Source organism: Gambusia affinis, linkage group LG17 (genome assembly GCF_019740435.1).
Source record: "Gambusia affinis linkage group LG17, SWU_Gaff_1.0, whole genome shotgun sequence".
NCBI lineage: Eukaryota > Metazoa > Chordata > Actinopteri > Cyprinodontiformes > Poeciliidae > Gambusia > Gambusia affinis.
Window position 1 is genome coordinate 14,815,281 of NC_057884.1, and position 15,653 is coordinate 14,830,933.

At 35.3% G+C, this 15,653-nt stretch overlaps 2 protein-coding genes across 2 annotated transcripts; both read right to left on the minus strand.

The window, feature by feature from the left end:
* Positions 1-1,291: 1,291 nt before the first annotated feature.
* LOC122846913 (liver-expressed antimicrobial peptide 2) lies at positions 1,292-2,716 on the minus strand. The gene is made up of 3 exons (XM_044144175.1): positions 2,234-2,716; positions 1,979-2,118; positions 1,292-1,688 (listed from the first exon to the last, which is right to left on the minus strand). Exons 1-3 carry the CDS (start codon positions 2,297-2,299, stop codon positions 1,667-1,669), a joined length of 228 nt encoding a protein of 75 aa, XP_044000110.1. The 5' UTR covers positions 2,300-2,716; the 3' UTR covers positions 1,292-1,666.
* Positions 2,717-2,864: 148 nt separating this feature from the next.
* scarb2c (scavenger receptor class B, member 2c) lies at positions 2,865-13,805 on the minus strand. The gene is made up of 11 exons (XM_044144174.1): positions 13,554-13,805; positions 12,892-13,049; positions 12,029-12,173; positions 11,483-11,766; positions 9,741-9,860; positions 8,963-9,141; positions 8,742-8,860; positions 6,332-6,405; positions 5,199-5,250; positions 4,440-4,592; positions 2,865-4,140 (listed from the first exon to the last, which is right to left on the minus strand). The coding sequence occupies exons 1-11, from the start codon at positions 13,674-13,676 to the stop codon at positions 4,102-4,104; spliced, it is 1,446 nt and encodes a 481-aa protein (XP_044000109.1). The 5' UTR covers positions 13,677-13,805; the 3' UTR covers positions 2,865-4,101.
* Between the last annotated feature and the right edge of the window lie 1,848 nt (positions 13,806-15,653).

Consider the following 15,653-nt stretch of genomic DNA (forward strand, 5'->3'; position numbering starts at 1 on the left):
CAGCACCGCTCAGGCTGCCGGAGATGTTACGTCACGGGGTCTTCAGCCAATTAGAAGAGAGAAGAAAAACTGCTACTAAAAGTATCCAGGACACAAGGTAGGATAAATGGCAGCCCGTTCTTTATAAAAATAGAATAGAATAGAATAGAATAGCCACCTTGTCGTTCAAAAACAAGCGTCAATTAACCATCAGCATGACATTTTGTTGCATTTACTCACCACTTCTTAATATCTTAACAATGTGAAGCAGAAAAACAGTTAAGTTTTAATAACCTGAAATATGTCAATAGAAATAATTTTCAAAAATCAATAAATGGGGGATGAAGGACGGACGGATAGACAGACAGACAGTTAGTTAGTTGTAAATGGGGAACTGAGTGGAGAAACACAAAAAGGTACGTGGACCCTAATGACCCTTGTTGGGGACCACTGCTTTCTTTGATATTCCAGTGTCAACTCCACCACTCATTTTTTTTATTGACTTATGTCACCCTCTACTGGTAAAGGCGTGAGATAGAGGTGAATAAACTTCCAGATAAGTCACATAAGAACAATCAGCAGAAAAAGTGTCTTTATACATGTCTCAGCAATAAAATGAGTTTAAGAGTGCACTTCCTACTAGTCTATAATGCCACACAAACCCTTGGCATATCTTATCACCACCACCTTTTGTCTAGTCCTCCTCTTTAGATCTTGTCTTATGCTTACTATCCTTTGTGCAGTGTGTCTGTATTACTGTTAATTGTGGTCCCCTGTAGCAATTGTGTGATGCTAGCAAGTTCAAATGGACCAGTTAAACTAACAAAAATTGAAATTCCCCACTGTTGGACAATAAAATTACTCTTCTATTTCTACTCCAAAAAAATGTGGCAGATGAGTGTATGAATGGCCCAGATATTGATGAATCAAAATTTCAGTAACATGTCTGAATGTTTTTCTTGTAAATGTGCCACACTATATACAGAGATATTGTTCACGTATGGGGCAAAGAAAAAGGAAATCCTCAGGAAAATTGTTTGTTTCATCAGTATAGTTCAAGAACTAATGGAAAGCTCAGGGTTTTCTGCTTTACTTGCAAAGTTCAGTTTGATTTGGTGTAAAGCAGCTGAGAAAGACACAGTTTATTTGTTTTATTCTATTCTATTCTACTATACAGTTCATACCTGGTAGCCTAAAAAGGCGCTACTTAATATAATCTGGAAAACACGTATCATGAAACGCATAGGGATAGATTTGTATCAAAGAATAATTATCTTGTTCTTTTTATTTAAAAACTGGCAAGAACTGTGGGAGTATTTTAATTTGCTGTAACATTGAAAAAAATGTACAAGCTCTTGAAAAAGGTAGAGTGTATATTTGAATATTTACAGTGTTTACAAAATATACAAATAAATATACCAGAGGAACAACAATAAATTCAAAGCTCACAGACTGAGGGTGAACGTTTGTATTTTCTTATCAAACATACATTCAGATCACACAACCAGCCCTGTGATGAGGCTGATGGTGGCAAAGGTTCCTCAATAAAGGCTCCTATTTAAAATAAAAACAAAACAAAAGAAACTTCCTTCACATCTTTTAGTTTGACCATATTAATAGGAATTTCACATAGGTGGCTCCATTTGTTTCAGAGTTGTGTTTGTGGGTCTGTTGTGCAGATGGAGTGTCAGAAGGAACAAATGTTTCTCCTGCAACGATAAGCAGAAACATAATTACAACTTGAACTCTGACTTAGACTTTTATCACGCCATGCAAAACGCATGTGGACACATCCTAAAACCCTCGCAGAAATGTGATCACATTCAGATGTATAAATCACATTAAGGATTCCTTTCTCCTTTAAATGTTAGATTTGCTTTCAAAAACAGCTGGACACGGAAGGGGTACACACACACATTCAGTATCACCAGGTGCAATAAAATTGGTGAATAAAAATCATTCAAGTAGAGGATTATTGAACTTCACAATTCAGTTTTACCTGCAGTGGTTTGTGCCACACTCTGAAGGATCTCTGCAGCTAGCTCCAACAGGTTTCAGACTGTTCCAGCGCCACAGTAGCGATCGCTTTGTCCTCTGGATCAGACTGTCCCAGTTGTCAGGAACAGGTACTGAGTTGACCTGCAAAAGTAAATATTTGACCATTTAGAAGCTCTTTTACTCATTTTTAAAAAAAATCTGATACAAGAATTATTCATTGTTAACTTTAAAAATCATAACAGGCATCTCAACCCACCTGAGTGAGACATATAAGGGACAGAAAAACAGAAATGATGATGATTTTTTCCTGAAGTGTCCTCATGCTGTTTGCAGATGAAGCTTGTGGAAGATGCTGCTTTCCAGGCTTTCTTTGCTGTCTCTTGTTCCTTGTATTAAATGCTTTAATTGGGTTGGGGAGGAGCTAACCTCTAAGTAATTCACTCAATACATGTTACTGTAAAGGTGGACGTTTGGCAGAACCAGTGGCCTGAGTCAGAGTCAGTGATTCTCAAGCACTTATCAGTTTTATAATGACAACCAAAGTCAAAGTTTATCTGGAAGCATCCAAAGTACACTTTAATCTGGTAATGTAGGACAAGTCCACGTCAGAAGTAATATAAACCTTAAAGGGGCTGCACAGTTTCTGCTAAGTAGATTTTATGAAAAATGTCCAGAAATGTATAGGTACATTTTTTTCAGATTATAACTAGCTTAATATCTACTTCAGCTTATCTAATGCATTAATCAAAAAAATTCATGATTTATTTCTGGTGGAAATAAAAGAACATTATATTTAGCAATTCATATAATTTTCACTTCAAGTTACCACTTTACTTTTCCATGTCACTGAAAATTTTTATCAAATAATATTGTTGACATAAATTGCCGATGTTTGAATCAGTTTATTGGTCAACACGAATAACAAGACAAGATGCCAATAACACATACAACCTTTTCTGTGAATTTTATCAGTGATTACATGTTATGTTTAGACTGTTAAGTAGTAGTGCAAACTGTCTCTTACATAAGCATCACAAAACACCAACAGCACCTGTGAGTAAATGGCGACATTTATATCAAAGAAATTTCACAATAATTTTATGATGTTGAATAGAATCAACTGATTTTTTAAACAAATAAGCAACTTTGAAAGCCTCAGACCCGCAGGACTACAACACTTCTCAAGCAACTTAACATTTCAAATAGAAGACTAACTTAAAAATACATCAGATGTAACACTTCCATAAAACCTTTTGTACACGCCTTTTAGCAAAATCCCCAGGAAGCAGCATTAAATAACATCAAGACGCAGTGCTGAATTGAGCAGGATAAAAAAACCTTTTTACCTTTCCATACCAACACATTCACAGCAGATAAAAACCATCCCTTTATCCTCCAGAAGCAATGCTATTTTTTTCATTATCAGGTTCTGCAGGTTGGCATCGTTTTAAAGCAAGTAAATCCCCATAATGATAACTCTTCAAAAAACTAACAAATTTGAGCATTGTCATTGAATAAACAGTAAATGACTTTCGAAGCATTTTTTAATAGAACACATTTTGTTTCTAAAAACATACTCCTTACTTTAACCTTTCAGTGATCAGTGTATTTGCACATGTTTTTAGTTAGCACAAAACCATAAAATAGATTCTTATTGTCTGAAAATGGTATCTCATAGGTGGCAGCTGATTTGTCGACACATGAAAGTAGCAAAAACTTTCAGGTACCATTTATAGCATATTTATAAACAAATATAGCAATGCATATTTGTGGATCTATAGATATACATTGCAAATAAATGCAACTACCCATTGCATTTATTTGCAATGAGGAATAATAATTAGGTTTAAGTTCTGCTTAGTTTCATTTGCAATCCCATAATTAGTGGTTAGAAAAATAAGATTTAATTAAAAAGAGAGACGTTTCAGCAACATTACAGCATGAAAACAATCCACTTAAGAGCTTGTTATAAACGCACAAAATCTCTGAAAGCATTACAATATTGAAAAGATGAGATTCTGGTTATGAGTGACTGCCTAAAGGTGAAGAGTCTGGATGTCAGATTATTTTATTCTAACATTATGCCAGTAACAGCATGATCGACCTAATAAGTTCTGCGTGGTGCTACGATGAGATCAGGGGCTGACGTTCTGCTTCAGTGCTCTGAAAAACAGCACACAATACAGAATTTGTGAGCAAACAACAAATTTTTAACATACTGAGTTAGTTAAGCATTTGATAATTGTGATTTCTGCTAAACAAGTATTCAATGTTTCTGAATTGCTACAATTTTGTTTATTTTTTAATTGTAAACCACCAGACAGAAGTTTTTGCACCCAACTCCACTACTCCTTATTTCCAGATTTGTGATTTATTTGATGATATAAATAAATTTAAACAAGACCATTCTATTACCTCTTGTGATGACACAACTGTATGGATTGTTTGCAGTGCAAACTCACCTCTGGGACTTTCTGTCGACACATCAACAACATAAAGATTCCTCCCAGGATGATGCCAAGAGCAATCACAAAGAATGGAATATTCTCCACCACGTTCTTCTGTATATTAACACTCTGCAGCTTCTTGGCTGATGCATCGTCAATAAGAACGCTCTGGTGGTCAGTTGAAGGTAAAACAATAGAAAATCTTTACATTTCCATAACAGTAAACAAATTATTCAGATAATACAATGAATAAGTGAAGTTCACTTAAAAAAAGCAAACGCCTAAGTCCACGCAAAGTAAAAACATAACTACGACTAAGCAAAAAACTTGTCTAGAGGTGTATTTCTTACAACACTAATAAAACTGACTGATGGAATTTTTCTTCCTTCAAAAGTTCACCCCAAATTAAATTTCAAATTACTTTCCCACATTGGATTCAACGGAAATTAAGTTATGGAAGTACGGTAAATCTCATTGTAGCAGCTGTTTTATGTTTGGGTATTTCAAAAATGAAAGGAGCTGGTCACTACTCCAATTCTTAGGAAATCAGCGGCAAACGCTGAACATTACATTGATAATGAGATTATTATAATTAGAAACTATTTTTGCAAGTTCAAGGTAGATAATGAAAGTAATTAAATACAACCATGAAACACAATAAATTATAAAACAGAGTAACTGTCCATAAAATAGTTCCTAAACTAACATTAATTAAACTAGATTTCTATTCAATGACTGCAAATACCATGTCGGAGTCAGAAAGTGTATTTTTACCTCATTGAGATACACCACAGGGAAAACCACTGTCCTCACATTTCCTGTTTCACTGAAAGAGAAGAAAAAATATACGTATATATACATACAGAGATGAGGGTGATTTTGTTCCCATGTCCAAAGTGTGAAAAAAATAGAAAAAGTAACAGTTAAGTAAAAAAGATAGCCAAGTGGCAAATGTTTCCAAAATGATATCATTTATGGAAGCTCAAACTTATGGAGCAATACTCCATAACACAATGCCTATCCAAGATAAAAGTAGTGATACTTAAGTCCAGTACCAATCTGAGACCAAACCAACAAAGAAGATTTACATCAATATTTGTTCAGTAACTACAGAGGATTGAAGTTGATGCAGAAATAGGTTTTTATTTCTCATCCATTGAGCAATAAGAGTCAAAACATTGGTCAGTAACAATGTTCTGACCAACACTGTTACTGATTCTGAGTCTGCTAATGTCTGTGTTCCCAAACCACATTTGTTAACAAGCTATGCATGTGTAAAAAAAAAAACAGCGGCATTAAACGGAAGCAGCTGGAAGCCTCACTTTCCTACATCACCTTTTTTACCCTGAAAAGATTAATTTTAAGCTAATTTGAATTAATAAGGGATATTTTTCAGTGTATCTTTAAATGTAATCTAAACTTAGGGATGTTTTCTCCTTAACTTGCTGAATGACACCGGTCTCTTCATGGACCCATCGACTGCCGTCTAAGCAGGGAGGGTTTTTGAGGGTGACAGTTAAGGGATTAAAAGATTTGCAAAGCACCTATTTGAAACAGAGGACTTCTCCATATTTAAATATAATATTTGCACCTTGAACAGCTGAAACAGAAAAAGAGGCGAGAGAGAAGAAAAAAAAACCAAGAAAGTTCTGAATTGATTCCACAGCTGCTTCTATCAGATGTCATATAGACTCATAAACAAGTGAGAAAAGTCTGTCCAAAAGTCCACTAATTATGATGATGGTGGCAAAACTGCTTTTTATCTTACTGGCAGACAGCCCCTCCCATTCATGAATAATGATTCAGGTGTGATGATTTTATCTTAAGGCAAAATGAAGACCATTGTATTAACTCCACGTCCAGTGAGTCATTAAGTGACAGACAGCTAAAGGAAGTGAGTGGATTACCTGAACCTTGAGATTTTCTCCACATAGACATTGATCTGCGTACGTTTGGCTGCCTGTAGGATGATTCCTGTCAGCTGTAAAAACACAATCAGAATTTGTCAGGAGGACATGGAAGAGACAATTAATGCTTATTATCATACCTACAGGGTGAAGACGCATTTTAATATAACAATTCAAAATTTTTCCAGACTCAGTTTCCCAGAAGTATCACTCTTTTATGTAATAGTTAAAGTATAAATGAAATAGTTCACTACAAATGTATGCCAGAGATTATGCTTTGAAAATACTACAACAGGGGAAAAAAGGAGTGAGCAGGAGAAAGGGAAGAAAGGATAAATGAAGGAAAGATCAATAGATCCACAAATGGATGAATCAAGTGGGCTGATGGTTCCAACCTATTGGCAATGTAACAAGAAATAAAGTCCAGTAAGACCAATAATGTATGTATGCCTTTCGGCTTCAATATTTATCCTCCATAATTATCCAGATCTGGAAAAGGAAATTCTATAATTTTCCCAATTGTATATTAATCCTTGAAGAGTAATCTTTGAAAATGTATGCTTAATTATTATTTCTTTTACCTGTATTTGCTATTTCTACAAACTGTTCTCCAAAGTGTTGCAATTTTCTTGCTTTACATTATAAAGGTTGGTTGGCAGACAAGAGAAGTAAAACCATCAGATAACAGGTTTCTCTAATATATACTTATAATAAGTTGAGGCTCAAACCAGCAACCTTGTGATTAAATGACAACCACCATACATCTTGAGCTGCAAGCTCCTCAATGTTTCAGTCTTTCATAGGAAAAACAGCTTCATGGCTCTGAATGTTCAGAGGACTTTGAACAAGGATTCAAGTACAGAAAGGAGGCCAAACAGGAGATAAACAGTAAGTTGTTTACAGAGTTCAAACGTGCAACTCGCACTACAAAAGCTTATGTCACAGTTACATGCAGGTTTCCTCTGTTTTATGCCTGTGCATGAATATGCATTTTTCATTTTGCAGATCTGAAACTTTGCATCAGTGCAGAAATAAATCAAATTAAATCAGAATAACTCTCTAAAAACTGAAAATGAAAAGCAGTAGTGACAAAAAGGAAGCTACGCGAGACGCCAAAAAAAAACCCCATTTTAAATCAGACCATTTTTTTGTCACGTTGTTTGGTTGTGTAACCAGACAAAAGTTCACATTTTAGAGAAGGTCACACTTCTATTTTTAGAAGTCCATGCTTTTATTTTTAAGAAACATTGGTCAATGTCCCTTGATAGCTTTGTAACTAAAAGTGTTTGCAGAACTTTGTACTAGTAGATTATTTCTGAAAAATGTCACATTTTGCTAAATATATCAAGATTTCATGCAATGAAACAACAGCAATGATGAATACAGTCAGAAAGAACGAAAAAAACAATGTACTATATGGCAATCATTTTTTTAAAAATTGAAAACTGTTCATCCTTTTCCTTTCATCTCACCATCTTTAGTTATTAAGCACTTTGCATTGGTCTCAGATAAAATCCTATTAAAACACATTAAAATTTGCAATTTTAACATGACAGTACTGTATACCTGCTATGTTTCCTGCCTTATTTATATGCAATACCCACTAAATTTATAAAATTCCTGAGCTTACAGGTAGATATATTTTCTTGTTCTAAAATTTTTTTTCTACGCCAAGACCCACTAGGTTATTACAGTACAAAAAACTGATATCACCTATCAGAGTTTATCTTTGGCGACAGGTTCGTACCAAGTACCACTACTTTAATTTTTAACCAGTTTCAAGGCTCACCGTAAACAAGAAGATGCAAAACTGAAATATTTCACCACCCAGTGTCATCATTTTGTACTGCACACAGGGCTGAGTTTAAAAGGATGTGGGCCCCTGAGCTGGAGGCAGTTTTACTGCCATATCCACTAAGTAATAGTTATTTTACAAAGGCAGATTGTGTCAGATTAAGAGGTAATCCTATACATAAACTGGGTATGAACTGATAATACCAACTGATGCAGGTAGGTTTAATATGTCCCTTGGCCAGTAGCTCCATGTTGTTCCCAAAAATAAAAATATTATAACTTCATTATTTTCTTAAATATTTGAGAACTGCTAGATTCGTAAAAAAACCCTAATTCCCCTATATATTATTACAACTCACCTGTAATGGGCTTATGACTCTTACATAAAAGTACAATATTTTCAAAACTCACATTTATTTTAAAAATTAATAAATAAAAAATATAAAAGATAAACACCTGCTTGCCCTGGGCTACTGCCACTGTAAGCACGTATTAAAAACAAATGTATTAAAGAATTAGACTCTATTAAAGACTGTATTGTACGTATATTGTATGTAAGCGGTAAGTAAAAAAATACAGTGTGGCTTATGTTCAGTTAAATAAAGTTAAATCGTACTGGATTGATATCGATGGCTGTCTGATGCTTGTCCTTATTGGGCCTCATCCCAAACACATCCTGCACAAATTTCTTATCAGCCTGGTAGAAGTGCGGTGAGGACATGATGATGGGAGCCCCTAAACACCACCAAGATAAGATTATGGAAGCAGATTGTAATTAACCAAATTTAATCAAGAACCAAGACTCCATATAATTGATGGCAAAACTGCATCACCCACCTTGTTTACATATGCTGACATTGAGCAGGCCTGAGCCGAGGCAGTTTCCAGAAGGAACACAGAAGCCTGCGTTGGCCGGGTTCACAGTCATATTGGCAAAAACGTCGGAGGGGGGAACGAAGCGATAGCCAGGGATATTCTTCACAGTCACATCATTGGTGTACACGGCATACAACGACCTTGAAAATAATCACACGCTGGGTCGTCTTTGGTGGCAGAGATAATTGTATAAAACTGATATGCAGCACGGAGGAACAACTGCATTTATTTTGCACATTCAGGTTTTCAGAAAATCAGCTTAGAGACAACAAGTTTTACAATAACCTTCACATGCATCTTGGCACTTATTGTTTTAGTAAACAAGCTAAGCAGGTTGCAGGCCCACATGTTGCACCTGTTGGGGTTAAACAAAGCATGAATAAGAAGGTACCAAGAATTGTGCTGCACATGAAAACTTCCTCTTACTGAACTGAACTAACTCAAGATGAAGTGGTATTCTTAATTCTTAATCCAATCCTCACACCAAGATAACGCTGAGGATAAGGCTTAGTCTAAAGAGGGAAACATTTTACTAAATGTCTTTAGCCAATAAAGGGGTCAGAGGTTAAAACCAGATATGCTGCATGAGTAGAATGGGTCATGAGGGAAAGCAGAAGCTATTTTTTATACAGAAATGGAAACAAAAAAAGAAAATTGCTTAAAGATGCACAGTTGATTTTTTAAAAAAAAATTTTTTAAATATATTTTAAAAATCATATTTGCTGCATCAGCACCTCACCTGCACAGGTCAGAGGAGAACATGTAGAGGACTTCATTCTTACTGATGATTGGGTGGAAAGAGGCTCCGTTGGTTCCATTGATCATATTGCACTCCTCAGACGTCCACCAATCCAAAGAGCTGCATTCACAATCCAAACGTTTATTTTTACTATTTTTCACTGTAATATTTTGTCATTTCAGAGGTTAAAAACAGCTTGGAGCTCTTCGACAGTCTGTACACTAAAAAGGGTTAATATACATACAGCACCCTCTGCTATAACTGGCGCATCTAGCAAAGATGTATGAAAAACATCTAAATAAATTAATATTTTATGGCAGCAAAACTCCAATTCAAGTAAAATAAATGTAACCAAAGTATTTATTTTAAATTTTTTAAAGTTGATCAGTGTCCAGAAACATTTAACAAGTAATCCATGGGATAAATATAATGTGCTGGGCCAGTTTCTCTTAGCAAGTTTTTTTTAATTAAAAAAAATACTGACCTATAAAAGGAGCAACAGCTACGTATTTTAAAACTGCTGGAACATTACAAACAAGGCTGTAGGGGGATTAGAGTATTTTTTTTGCCACTATGTAAAGTAAGAAAGACGATAAAAGGAGGCACAAACATATTTATGTAATGATTCTGATCCACTCCAATTGTGCAAAGCTAATTAAGACTAGAGAAAAAGGGCAGAGGTTGAATGTGTCTTGTTACACTATGACTGGGCATCTCATTTTATTTATTATTTTTTTCACCATAAGGGTCAAATTAACAGCTTAAATTATAGTATTCTTTGAGGAAAGTGAAACATCTGCAGGGTGGTGTGAAATTAAGTTACTAATGTGTTGATTCTAAAATATTGGATATGTGGGATTTAGATAAAAGAGGTAGGGCGCTCATGTGGAAGATATTCTGGAGATCAAATTGTGTACTCAAAATGACGTACAAGCTTAAATCGGTTTTTAGGAGATACTTGAATGTTATTTTCTTATGTCTTCCAATGTATATGTAAAGGGTATGTGTAAAACAAAGGATGAATGTGGAAAATAATCTTCATTACAAAATGTAAAGCATAGCAAGAATCTATGGGTCTCTTCCTTTTCTGATCCTGGGAACCTTGCTAAGATTGCATAGTACCATAGACTCTAACATTTCAGAACTTTTTATGCATAAATTATGTGGCTTCTGACAGATCATTGTTTGAGATGTCAGCACAATACTAAACTAAAAAAACAACAAAATCCATACCAGACAAAATCAATCGTCTTCCATGGCCCTTTCAGTCAGCAGACCTAAATCCTCTGAAAAAATGTTAAATAATGGGCTGAGCCGGTGAGAGGATTGCATAAGAGAGCACCAAAGACTCTGGACAATTCAGACATATTTTTCAAATAAATTAGTCAAAGCTCCCTCCCTCTTTCTGTCTATATGTTTAAAACTTGTGCAATGATATAGAAGACTAAAGGCTGCCTGCTGGCAAAAGAAGAGGGGGGTTAAACAAAGCAATAATAGCTATTTTCATTCATATGACCCACTTTGTTTAATACAGTCAAGAACCTAAAGATTAGTGACGGATTAACTGTGGAGACAATGTGGAAAAAAATAGCTGGAAATGGAATTGTGGAAAAATAGTTGGATAAGTATTATTGGACCAATAAATACTGATCCAATAACTTGTTTATTTAAACCTCAGTGGATTCATTGGTTTACTGATAAATGAATAACTGCTGAACTAAAATAAAAAGCAAAGTCTCTACCTTTTCCCTTTCCATGTGTCCACTCTAGCAAAGTCCTTGTAGTTTTGCTGGCCAGTAAAGAACATATATTCTCCATCACTTGAAGCATTACTCTTATAGAAAAGACCAAAAAAGTCATCCAGGTTAGGATCAAACGTTTTGAGAGCTTTGAGAAGGCCATCTTCATATCCCCATAGTAGCTCTCCCACAGTGTGGGTGGTGAACAGGCCGATACCACTGGATCGCATGTAGGCGGAGATCAGATTGGCTACAACCGCATTGTCCTTAAATCTTTCCATAACTGTCTATTGGAAAAAAAGCAGAAAAATTAATGAAAACATTTTTGAATATTCCCTACAGCACGCTTGTAAAGGAAAGTAAAGGCACAATTTTCACTACAGCTAAAAATTTGTTGTTTCTAAAATTAGGTCTTTTCTTCTAATTTACAAAATACATACAATCTACAGATATTTTCATGTAACTAAATTACTGCACAAACAAAATACTCCTAGTATTTTTATTTATTTATTTTTTTTCAAAAAATAAGAGGGGATTTCTTAAACTCACCATAGCAGGGATATTAACTGTCCTGATGAGGTCACTTTCAGGACCTCGGGACATGTTGCGCACAAAAATGTAAGTTTTAGGATTGATTGACGCAACTCTTGTGCCGTTTTCCTGGAAGACCACCTCCTCCATGGGCCGATATTCTCTGTGTTATGAAAAATTAGACAAATCACATTATGGTTGTAGTTTGACGACAAATAAAAGGTAATACCTTCAGGCTACATTCTAAACTTTAGCTGTAGTGTCATGCAAAATATTCATATTCCTTGTACTTATACACATTTTCCAGTATTTTTGTGTTAGATTAACAGAAAGTGGTGCAGAGGTATAAAGTTGCCTCAGACAATATTTTGTAGAACTACCTTTCACTGTAGTCACACTTGCATGTATTTTAGTATATTTCTACATTAAACCAGACACACATAGCAAGCAAATAAAACCCTAACTGGAAGTAAACATTGTTTCCCTAGATAGGATTCTTTGAATTTTGGTTCAGCAATTGGTAGGCAATATTGAATCTAAAGGAAGAGAAACAAAATGTTACAGACTGCGGTGAACTTTCTTTCACTTAATTGCTTGTTGCTTTCCGTTTCCTGGCACCTCTTTGCTTTCAACTTGTCTTTGTGGAAAGCATGTGCTTATAAAAAACTATCATTTTGGTCAACCAATCAAATAGAACTTATTTTCCAGTTTAACAACTCAAGGGACTTATAAAATCATTGCTCCATTTCCTTCTTCTTTCCTATCTATAGTTAGAGATAAATGTCTGTTTTGAGTATTTGTGTATAATGTTTTATTACTATTTATTAACTTTTATACTTTACCCTGGTAAAATAAATAACAAAAATAAACCATCTCCCCACCTATATGTGTAAGGTCCAATTTCCATCACAGCTGGTCTTTCCCCAATCATGACCTCCGCTGGGTTCGTCAGATTGAAGAAGTAAAACTGCATGTAGATCGGAGCAGGAGGATCAACCCAAACCTCAAAAGCGTCTGTTCCATTTCTCAGGACTACTTCCTAAACGGGACAAAGGGCAGTAGGTTAAATGTTCTGACCATGGATGAATCATCTGCACATGATGAATTGTCGCTCGTCACATGACAAAGAAAGAGTGAAATTATCCTAATCACTATGAGGCGTTTATTCGATCTAGAGTGCAAGAAGAGTAGCATGATGTGAAATACTGAATCCTGTTAAAACTGCACGTGAATGTCTGCGATTATTCGCGTGAGCTGCGAGGTTTTCATTAATCAACATTAGAACGGCTTACATAATCAGTCTTAGAATTAACAGACACACAAAGTTTAAATACTACTAAATGAAACCGATTAAATGCGTGCAGCTTTAGCCGTAACACAATTGCCCATAGCTTTTAAAAGTATTGCAGTATAAATTAGCTAAAGCACAAACATACTAACAGTCATGTTCGCAAATCTACTGTTTACAAAGACATGCGTGAGTTAGTCAGCCTAGGTCTAATGTTAAACTAAACATAAGCATTAGCCTATTTTAACTCCTTACCGTTTTAACCTTTGTCTGTAGAAAATTTGGAAACGCGTTGGATAAAACTAAAGATATCCCCACGATCAGCATTAGTAAAGATGAAGCCCCGATGATGTAGATGAAACATGGTTTCAGCAGCATATTGTGGTAGCAGAGGAAAAATGATTAGAGAGTGAGAAGAGAAGCCAGTGACGAAGTTGTTTTTGTTTTGGATCGGAAGAAGCTCCTTTCCCAGTAGGAACTTGCTCGATGATGCGAAGCTTCACATCCGGAATGAAAGTAGCTCTGATTACCATTTCCGGTTTCGTCGACAGTTGCCCGTTCCTCTTGATCATTCAGGGGTCGTGATCACATTGCAGCAACTCTATTAAATGTGTTTGATAAAATGCACATTTTAGCAAAAGATATAACATTTGTTGTGGTTTTTAGTGATGGAAGAAAACTTTATCCTTTTTGAGTAACTGCTGACTGTAGAAGCAAAACAGAAAGTTAGTATCTATCTTGAGTACGAGCACTCTTTGTTTCCAATCCTGACCACACCTTTATTTTGCGGTTTGTCATGTTTTATGACATGCCATCCCTTCCACCCAAGTATAGTCAAGCCTCTAACATGCATTCTCCCTAAACTGTCATGTGTTTGACTCCAATTCCAATCAAATCTGACTTGTTTAGCCGACTCTACTAAAGAAAGACAACCTGCCCAGTATTATGATGCCACCACAATGCTTCACTGTGTTGTTTCTACTTGTTTGTTGACCAGAAAGTTTATTGTTCATGGCCTTACCTGTCACTTTAGCCGAATGTTCATGTCTTGCTGGTTTGCACTGAGCCACACTTTCTATTTTTAGATGATTTTTTTGAATTTATTTATTTTTATTACAGGATCAGATTAATAACATTTCGGTAAAAATGCCATGTTAGCCAGAAGGCTTCTTATCACTGTGGCGCCTTACCGATGGCAAAAGTCACTCTAAGGAATAAGAGTTTGGATCGTACAGCATTCCCTGAGACGAAGTTTCCTGTTTTTTCAAAATAAACTTAAACCTTTATAAAAGGACTTCGGGAGTACATGGTGACTTCTGAAAGATTTTTGTTGCACTACATTTTGCCACGTTTTTCAGCTTTTTATGTTATAAAAACACATTATTTGCAATGAGTAAACATTTTATGTTGGTCTATTACATAATATCCTGCAAAATACATTGAGGGTTGTGATTGAAGTTGATGTAACAAGTAGCTGAAGAGGTGTGGAAATGTTCAAGGCACTGTACAATGTTGAGATAGAAGACACATTCTTTTCATTTTTTTTGATTTTTTTTTAAATACAAACTAGTATATAAACAGTAAATGAGTGAAATAACGGAATGGGCGGCAGCTTCGCTGTCATCGTTACCTAACAATGAGCAACATTAAACCATCCTTCCACTAGATGTCACTGTCATATTTATTTCTCGACCTTCTTTGTTTCTAGTTTGTTAGATTACTGGAATTATTGTAGTTTTTTGAGTCAAGGTCCCCTATGAAACTGACACCACATCAGGTAATCAGACTAACCAATGAGGAATTGTTCCATCCATCTTAGTATGACAGTGTCTTTCACTTGCTTTCACTGATTATAACAACGTTTTAGGATTGACACAATTCACACTTGTAAAATAAAAAAAAATGTTAAACTTCCAGTAGATACAAATATGAGTTCACAGATATTATTTCTTTGGGGTTGACTTTGATGTCAACTTAGTTACTGAGTTACCTTGGATACATTATCTCATCTTTCCACATGATACCAACATTTTTGTAATGTTGACTAACAGTACTAACATGTTTGTGCTTGCATTGTTAAGTTTCATTGCAGTACTGTTTCAACATGGGGCTGTAAAATTACTTGTGCAAATAGCAAAGGTTTTCAGCTTACATGTTGAGACATATTACACTGCAAAAGCCAAAGAGCATAATATATTTATTTTTTATGTATGAACAAGCTCAGTCATGTGACACATTGCACAAAATGTGAACAAAAAATAAATAGAAATTGGCCCATGTTGCAAATGCATGTTTGGTCAATCCTAAATAACAAATGAAAGCTGTATGGATATTTTACAAACTTTGTTACATTTA

Excerpts from the sequence above, each read along its gene's own strand:
- scarb2c (XM_044144174.1), bottom strand. The coding sequence starts at position 13,676 with ATGCTGCTGAAACCATGTTTCATCTACATCATCGGGGCTTCATCTTTA. Across the intron at positions 9,142-9,740 it reads TTCTCCTCTGACCTGTGCAG|GTCGTTGTATGCCGTGTACA; the intron begins GTGAGGTGCTGA and ends ATTATTTTCAAG. Across the intron at positions 4,141-4,439 it reads GTCGACAGAAAGTCCCAGAG|AGCACTGAAGCAGAACGTCA; the intron begins GTGAGTTTGCAC and ends GCTGTTTTTCAG.
- LOC122846913 (XM_044144175.1), bottom strand. The coding sequence starts at position 2,299 with ATGAGGACACTTCAGGAAAAAATCATCATCATTTCTGTTTTTCTGTCC. Across the intron at positions 2,119-2,233 it reads CCCTTATATGTCTCACTCAG|GTCAACTCAGTACCTGTTCC; the intron begins GTGGGTTGAGAT and ends TTACTTTTGCAG. Across the intron at positions 1,689-1,978 it reads TGTGGCACAAACCACTGCAG|GAGAAACATTTGTTCCTTCT; the intron begins GTAAAACTGAAT and ends TTATCGTTGCAG.